The 9,338-nt window shown below is 30.3% G+C and overlaps 1 protein-coding gene across 1 annotated transcript; it reads right to left on the reverse strand.

Moving 5' to 3' along the window:
* Positions 1-793: 793 nt before the first annotated feature.
* On the reverse strand, positions 794-2,912 carry LOC108467868 (geraniol 8-hydroxylase-like). The gene is made up of 2 exons (XM_017768682.2): positions 1,800-2,912; positions 794-1,715 (listed from the first exon to the last, which is right to left on the reverse strand). Exons 1-2 carry the CDS (start codon positions 2,685-2,687, stop codon positions 1,110-1,112), a joined length of 1,494 nt encoding a protein of 497 aa, XP_017624171.1. The 5' UTR covers positions 2,688-2,912; the 3' UTR covers positions 794-1,109.
* Positions 2,913-9,338: the final 6,426 nt, after the last annotated feature.

Consider the following 9,338-nt stretch of genomic DNA (forward strand, 5'->3'; position numbering starts at 1 on the left):
CAACCTGCAAATTAACCCTTACCGATTGTCTAACTACGATACACGCATTCTCAATTCAAGACCTCGATAGTCTTGCATTTTGAAGAATCCAACTCGGATCAACGGCCTTAACAACGTGGGACATTTAAATCTGATCATTATCTCCCTTGATTTGTTTGCGGAAATCCGAATACAGCATGGTCGACTCATCCTTCCAACTATCAGCCAAAACGACTCTAACCCAACGCGCTTTTTGAATTAAAATTGAGTTAACTTTAAGGGATAAATTTGTCAATTCCGATATTTCAGAAAGATGGTGAATACCGGTTTGAAGGATTTTTAGTGTAGATACATTTCTTACGATTTCTGACTGGAAAGAATATCAACCTAAAGCTAAGTAAAGCATGAAATTAATCATGCTTTGGTTGGTTATGGAAGTGGATTTGAATGGAAATGGTGGTAGGTGAAAGGGGAAGGGCTTCGGAAAAAATTAAGCCAAAATATTAAAATGGAGACAAAAGTTGACAGAATGCCACTCTTTCATACAAAGTAAGAATGAAAATAAATTGATTTTTTTCTATTCAATAGCCAGGCAAATCAAGGAGTCTTTTCAAGTCCACCATAGACCTTGTTTATATACAAACTATAAAATATCAAATTTTTTTTTTTAAATTTAACTTTTACAAGGTTAAAAATCTAATTACCCCTTAAATGTCTCTAAATTTTTTATTTGACCCTTCTATTGTTGATGCTCCAAAGATTAAAAGCAAAGAAAATTTGTGTTGAAAGATGAAAAACAGAAGCAAAAGAAGAATTCTGTTGAGAGAAAAATGATAATTCTCATTACTAGTTTCAGTAACAATACAATATATATATATAAATAGCTCCATAACATTGGAAGAAAACAAATATAACTTGTGCTAGTATCCAAGCTGTAAAATCAACTTAATGATAAGTTAAAAAGCTACTAAATCAGCTAAGTAGCTCACTAACCTTAGTAAAAACAAAATTACAACCAAACTAAACTTAGTTTACATATTACAAAAAGTTCCAACAACCAAATTACACACTAAACATTTCCTTGCTGTTGCATTGTTGCCAACGTTCAACAAATATTCAACAGAATGTTTTTAGACTGAATGTGCGATGATTTTTAATGGTTGAGCTTTTTGTAGAACAATGCCATACTTGTCATCCATGTTTAAGCTTTCAGGTGTGATTCCATCTTCAAGTTCCCAAACAAATGAATGAATAAGTCTACCCAGTATTAAGTGCAACATTCTCATGGCTAATGGCGATCCAGGACAAATTCGTCGCCCAGCTCCAAATGGAATCAGACCGAAGTTCCTTCCTTTAACATCTATATCTGATCCTATGAACCTTTCTGGATGAAACAAGTCAGCTTCTTCCCAGATACTGGGATCTCTGCCTATAGCCCATGCATTGATCAACACTTGTGCGTCTTTTGGAACCACAAAGTTGTGAATCTCAATATCTGCTTCAACTTTTCTAGGAAGTAAGAAAGGAGCCGGAGGATGCAATCTCAACGTTTCCTTTAGAATTGCTTGCAAATAAGGTAAACGAGTAACATCAGATTCCTCCACTACGTTCCCTTTGCCAATTATTTGTTGTAGTTCTCTCCGGGCTTCTAGTAAAGATTTTGGGTTACAAAGTAATTCTGCCATTGCCCATTCGAGTGTACTTGTAGTTGTATCCGTCCCTGCGGTGAACAAATCCTGTTTCACAAATTCTTACCAAGTTATGGACTGAAACTTCAAAAAAAAAAAAATTGAGAAACTAAAAAGAGACAAAGTTACTACAAAAATCAAATGTTTTATCAGATTTCTATCGAGTTCTTCGTTGTCATCTTGACTGATTTGGAGAAGAATATCCAAGAAATCATTAGTTGGTATATAATCATTCATCTTTCTCAACTCCAACCGCTTTTCAATCTCTTTATCGAAGAGCTTCATAATCTTCTCAAAAAGAATTGTCACCCGACGCCTTATGCCTTGCAAGTCTAGCTTAGCAAGAAGAGTAGGAAAAAAATCACTAAAATTGGGTTTCCCAAACTCCTCCTTGAAAGCCTCCATAGTTTCTCTGAATTCCAGAGCAGTATGAGAAGAAGAGTCGGCAAAATCGATGGAGAAAACAGTATTGGAAAGAAGATTAAGCGAAGTTTTGAAAACAGCTGTGGATATCTCTATCGCTTCCCCAAGTCGGGAACTATCACGAACATCAGTAAGGAGTTGTTCTACTTTGCTTCGCCGCAAGTGTTGGTTAGCGTCAAGTTTCTTACTAGCGAAAATGTGCAAATTGCAGATTTTCCTAAGATTTTTCCATGTGGTTGAAACAGGCATCCAAGGCAATCCAGCTTCGTGGTGTTGAAGGGCACGAAGGGCATCTGGAACGGTTCGGTTACAAGATATTGCATCCTGTGTTTGGAGGATTTCTTTGGCCATGGTTTCAGATGACAAAACTATAGTAGTTGTTTGACCAAGTTTCAGAGTCATGATGTCCCCATGAATCTTGGCAAGATTGGCAAGAGACTTATGGGGTTTATCACCAAGCAGAAAGAGGTTTCCGAAGATCGGAATTGCGGGTGGGCCTGGTGGAAGCTTGTCGGTTCTTGTCAATTTCCTTGAGGCTTGAAACAATACCAAGAACAAAACAAGGCACACTGACACTAACCAATTAAAAAAAACCATCGTAGTTGCTTGCTCGTACAAAGGATACAACTAATTTTCAACATATTTTGTAAATTGTAAAGTGAAGTTGTTTTATAGCAATTTTAAGCAACATGCCTTGAATGTCTTGCTGTTGGGTAGCCTTATTTGAAAATTGAAACTGTTGATGATTACTGAATAAATTAGTTTACTGACAGTGGTTTTGAATGTTTGACCCAATTATTCAACGACGGAAATATTAAGACGCTACTCTAAAATATAGAAATCAAAATTATTGAAAGTGAAACTAAATTATAGAAATGACAAAACGCCAAGAAAAATATGTACTTTTTTTTTGGTCTTCCAAGAAAAAGATTTAAGTAGAGACTTCTTAAATAAAAATAATAATTGTAAATTTTTTATTAAAAGCTTAATATAAGTTTTAGTACTTGAATTTGACATATTTTATAATTTAATATTTAAACTTTTTTGGTGCAATTTAATATTTAATCTTGTCAACCAATACACAAAATACTCTAAAGCGCTAAGGGTGTTAATATTTTTATGAGGTGGCACACATATCCACTATCTGGCTGACACATGGCATATGAAACCATCACAATTTCAAATATGAAAAATACATAAAATTTTTAAATTTTAATTTCTTAATTAAAATTAATCTCTTTTTTTTGAAAATTTCTTTACTAAAACTTAATCTCATTTTCTTTCAAAAGCTAAACCCTAAACCATATAACAACTAAATCATTCATCTTCTTCAGATTTCTTTTCAATCAAAGAAAGAAATTAATATCAAGTGATATTTGTATTTATCTTGAGTGGCCTACTGATTTTTTTATTTGAAAATCTTTTTTCTTTTCTCTTTTTATAAACCCTTTTTTAATTTTTATTTATGATTTTTTTGTTAACTAAATTGTGTTTTGTTGTTGAAATATCAAGTTTTCAATATTTAAAACTCGAAATATGTTGTTTATTTTAAGTTGTGTTTTGTATTTGGGTTAGGTTTTTTTATTTGCTTTAAGGAATTTGATAATTTATTAAAAATTCTTTTTGGATTTTCTTTAAAATTGTTTTATGAGTATTTAGAACTAATTTGAGGGTTCAAAATAAGTATCTAACTTGGGAAATGAAGTTGAGAGATTTCGAATTTGAGTTCATGCTCATATAGGTTTTCCTTGATATGGTTTAGAGTCATAATATGATTTGAACTCATTTTGATTTTGAATAATTAAATTTTTTTATAGCACATCTTTAAGGAACCTACTTTTCTGAGAGTGAACTAAGTGAATTGAGATTATTGACTATGATTGTAGAATGTCAGGAAACAAAATATATATATATATATATATATATATATATATGATTTTTCTCTAATTTTTATTTTTATTTTGTTAATTTGTTCTTCAAATATCAAGTTTTAAATATATATTTTTTGGTAGACTAAAAGAGAAACCCAAAAAGGGTTATGCTCCATACAACCTATCACAGGAGGTCCATCTACTATCCAAGGTATGCTTCAACACGTCTGGTGAGTTCTCCAACCAACTAAACCTTATAGGATTATCATACATAAGTCTTGGTAGAAAATCAACAGCCAAATTTTAAATCATATTTTGTGTTTGGGTTAGATTTTTTTATTTGTTTTAAGGAATTTGAAAATCAGTAGTTATGCCATTGTTGTTAGTACTGCAAATATTACATGGAATTGGTATTTTGGAACAAAAAAAAAAGTAATGTTTTAACCAAATTACTTATTTAGAGCTTGGGTTGTTGCGCTTTTGTTTTTGAATAAATATCAAAGGCTAAGTAAATAAAAATTTATTCATGTGGTGAGGACATCCTATGGTGCCAATGATAAGGAATTTGACTGTGTTGGATAGTAGTAATGTGGTGTTATGAAAACTAGGGTTTCCTTGTCGAAAGAATTGGTGTTGTACGTTGGATATCCTTGTTCTCTCTATAAGCAAATTTACAAGAAATAAATTATAGCAGAAGGAAAAAGAAAATAATGACATCCAATTATAATTTATTCACCTCAATAGTTTATATCAACCATTTTTATTGTTGTATAATATGAAACGAGTCACATGCCTATTAAAGTTAAGGAATTGAATAACTACAATTCATTTGTTCAAAAACTATGTTAAAAATTCCCATGAATTAACAATAAACCAATTATGTTTTAAACTAAACAAAAATGTATCGATTTTCTAGCATTATTCATTTCAACCATACATAATAGTTAATTTGATTATGTTATTCTTAGGTTATTTTTATTATACCTGTGTACATAATAGTTAATTTGATTATGTTATTCTTAGGTTGTTTTTATTATACTGTACTATTAAATTATGGTTTGAATTGTTTGATTAAAAATTAAATTGATTAAAAATATATTGTTCTCCTTCGTATCTCAAACTAAATATTATTGATTATGTTTGAAACTAGAAACACAATGAACAAGTTTCGAAATATCAAATGATGAAATATAACATCAAATGACATTGAAAACAAATGAGGCCAAACTTATTAGAATTAAATGTTTCAAATAATTGCAAACATTCAAAATTTCAAATGATAAAATATGACATCAAATGAAATTGAAAATGAATTTGCATTGTTTATAGCAAAAAGTTCCAAAATATTTGCAAACATTTCTAAATAGTTCTAACATTCATAATAGTCTATTTTCATAACCAACATCTAGGTTTTAATAGGCAACAACTAACTACATTGAGTAATTAAATCTTAACAAGCAAAGTTTCCAAATATTGCTATTTTTGAACTTTGGCATTTTTGTTTCTACTCTCTTTTGTACCTATTGTTGCATTAATGTTAATTTCCTTCCTTTTGCTAGCTTTCTTTCTCTTAGGTAAAGAGATTAATGTTTCACTTTGAAACCCACGCTTCATAAAAAAACAAACATAACATCAGTAGAATTTAACTTATACAATAAATCATAAATAAAACTTAAAAGGCAAATCACTTACATTCAAAATTTGCATGCCTGACCTATCATCTGTGTATAAACCAATCCCTTGCAAGATTTGTTTTTCCCTTCTCCCAAGTTGACCAAAATTTGGCATGGAAGTTGAAGGTGGTATTGATGGACCACCAATTGTAAGGGTTGAATGTGCTTTTGAAACATTGGAATAAATAGTAAAAATTCCTTGACCCTATAAGAAATCATAAACTTATTCATTTTATATAAAAATTCATAGTATTCATAATAAGAAGTTTACCTTAACTATTGGTTGTGATTGTGGAGTTGTAATTGTAGGTGCTATTGTATCAAGGTTTACTACATCTCTTGATCTAAGTTGGTAGAAAATTTCATTGTCCTACAAAAGTATAACAAATGTAAGTTAAATATTTTAGAATTAAAAATTTTATAATATTAATACATTAATGGTTACCTAATTTGAAGTGCCACTAGTAGGGACTAAGTTGTTAGTGATAGGGGTTGGAACATTACTGATACATGCCGAAGTGCCATACAACAATAACAACCACATAAATTTATATAAATAAACGCACGATAGAATTGAATAAGAAAAATAAATCAAGAAACACTCATACAACTCTTAACATTGTTTCCGATCTTGAAACACTTTTGGCATCGTATTTTCCTTCCTCTTATTAATAATTGAGTGCCACAACTTGATTCACCTACTTCCTTCGCTTTGCATCTGTTGGGTCTTCCAGGCTTTTTTCTTAAGATAGGTGGATCAATTGATCCCATGTTTGTTTTTGTCCAGAAATTTTCACTTGGTAAAAGAAATAAAAACACATTCATATAGTTTTTTCATATAAATGTATACTATATCCAACAGAGACATAAGTTGCAATATCTTCTTACTTCCACAACATGGTAGCAATGGAATAAAGGCATGGGATACTAGTGAGATCCCCAAGCCCTACAAGTGCATTTCCATTTAACAAGGTCAACCACATAAACATCATCTCCATAGACCACTTCAAATCCTTCAGATCCATTCCATCTTACATGAAAAAAAGCACTAAGTTCTTTGTTTCTTTTTAATTTCCCACACATCTTAGGACAAAATATTGTACAATTTAGCCATATTATTCACTATCCTACCCATTACATACTGGCTCACTTCCTCAAACAATAAAATAATAACCATAAATCTTACCCCTATTATGACTAAATTAAAGGCTTCAGCAAAGTTGTTATCTACCACAACATCTAGCATGGAAGAATGCTCGACAACAACGTTTCATTTTAGAACTTTAGAGACCTATCATGGCTTCATGCTTGATTGTACCTACCTTTTGTATATTGTTTTCATATTCAACCTTAGTTGTTGATTTACAACAAGCCAAAAATGTATGATGTACATCACCACCAGTATGCTCCTTCCTCCAATTAGCATAATAATGCATTACACAAAATCGATACTTGTAACAAGCCATTTTTCAATGATATTGAAAACAGTGGTTTTAAGGCCACAAATATGATCAGTGAGTTCGTAAATATTATATAATAATATTTGCAAGCCAAAAATAGTGTTATAATAAATTTTTATTTGATAATTTATGTATTTGAATGAACAATTAGGCTCAAGTAGTAAGTCCTTAAAGTCAAATGGTTTTAGAAAATGAGGTATCTGAACCTCGTTTCTATAAACCAAACCTATAAATATTTTATTAAATATTTATGAATTGTTATTAGGGTCATATTAAAGTTTGGTTAAGAAATTCTATCGTTTAAATAGTTAATTAATTAATAAGGACTAAATTGTAAATGTTACAAAAGTGGGTTTCTATTAGTTTAATGGGATAAATGGTTAATAAAATTTTAAAGTAATGGAATTATATGGTAATTATACCAAATCTTTAATTGGTGGACATTTTTGGACTTTAATTTGTTGAATTTTAAAGTAATCATAAGGGCAAAATGGTATTAAGCATAAAATTAAAACAAACAGAAGAAACAACTTCCATCTTCCACAATTTTGGAAGCTAGCCACAAAAACCATCCTTTAAGGGTGGAAGACGTTCGGCCAACCTTAATTATTCATGCATGGTGAGTGATTTTTGTCTCATTTTTAGTAATTTTTATGTTTTTGAGCTCATATTAGCTTAATCTAGCTAACTCAGGGGTCAAATTGTAAAAATTTTAAATTTTATAAATTATGCCATTGATTAATTTGATATGTTTTTGAAGTTTTATGGTAGATTGTTAAGCTTGGTTGTTAAATAAACATAATTTGTTAAGTAATTTTTGACAATTTTAAGGTTTAGGGACTTTTTATGAAAATGATAAAATTCAAGGAAAATATTGTGAATTGATGATAAATATGGGTAATTATGGGACTAGGTAAAAATCGGCTAGCATGAATTTTAATTAAAAATGGTTAAATTGCAAGTTTTGGGTTTAGAGACTAAATTGCATAAAAGGTAAACTTTGAGGGCAATTTCATAAATTATATTGTTAAAGGTTATAAGATAAATTAATTATTTTAAGTTATTTGAATGGTTTAATTGAGTGAAAATTATTATTTAGATAAAGAAACGCTACAATTGAATTTAAATCAAGAAAAAACTAAAGTTTCGGACTAGTTGTCGATTCCGTTTTAGCAACTGTTCTAATCAAGGTAAGTTCATTTAATATGAAATAAATTATATTTATATTTTTTTATGAATGTTAGAGATTAAATGATATAAAAATTACTTATGTTTAAATTGATTTGTTGATAGAACTAGAAATGTAAAAAGTCATGAAAATGATATTTTTTAAGATAAATGGAGACAGGCTACATTCATACGTAAGACCATAGCAAGGCTATGGCAATTATAAATGTAAGACCATAGCAGGGTTATGGTAGTTTTTTGGATATAAGACCATGGTTAGACCATGGCAATGTATACGTAAGACCATAGTGAGGCTATAGTAGTTGTTCAGTCGTAAGACCGTGGTTGGACCGTGGAAGTGTATATATATATATGTAAGACAATAGCTGAGCTATGACATTCTAATGATAAGACCATAACTGGGTTATGGCACTATAAACGTAAGAACATGATAAGGTCATGACAGTGCACATGTAAGACCATAGTTGGACTATGACACAATATGAAACGTGTATTAGGGTTTCAATCATCTTTACAGTGTTCATCGGATGGAAATAAATGAGAATCTAAATGTGATATGTAAAACGGTAAGTGGTTTGTAATAGTACATATGTGTAAAAGAGGTAAATGTTATACTACCATTATAGATTAAAGAGATTGTGCATTATGATATTAAGAAATGTAAATGTTATGAAATGTGAGGGAGTTGATGAGAATAGGAAAGGGATTAATACTCTCCATGTGGGATTTGCGATATATTTTGATAGATGAATGTTTTGACTAGTATAGTTTGTAATGCATATTATACCTTAGTGTGATTATATGTTTCATATGTCTATAAATATGTTAACTAATGATGTTTGTGGTATTTAGAGAATTAAATGAATATACGAGTATTTTCTGAGTAGTCAATGTTATTTCATATGATTCAACGGATAATCAAGGTTCAAATGGATAAGTACATGTATGTATTAAGCTATGGTATTAAATATGTGAGATGGGAATTTGGATATGCATAGTTTAAGGAAAAGGAAGTTACATGGCATAAGCATAAATGTTAGTTGGTGAAATTGAAAT

Source organism: Gossypium arboreum, chromosome 8 (assembly GCF_025698485.1).
Source record: "Gossypium arboreum isolate Shixiya-1 chromosome 8, ASM2569848v2, whole genome shotgun sequence".
NCBI classification, from domain to species: Eukaryota; Viridiplantae; Streptophyta; class Magnoliopsida; order Malvales; family Malvaceae; genus Gossypium; species Gossypium arboreum.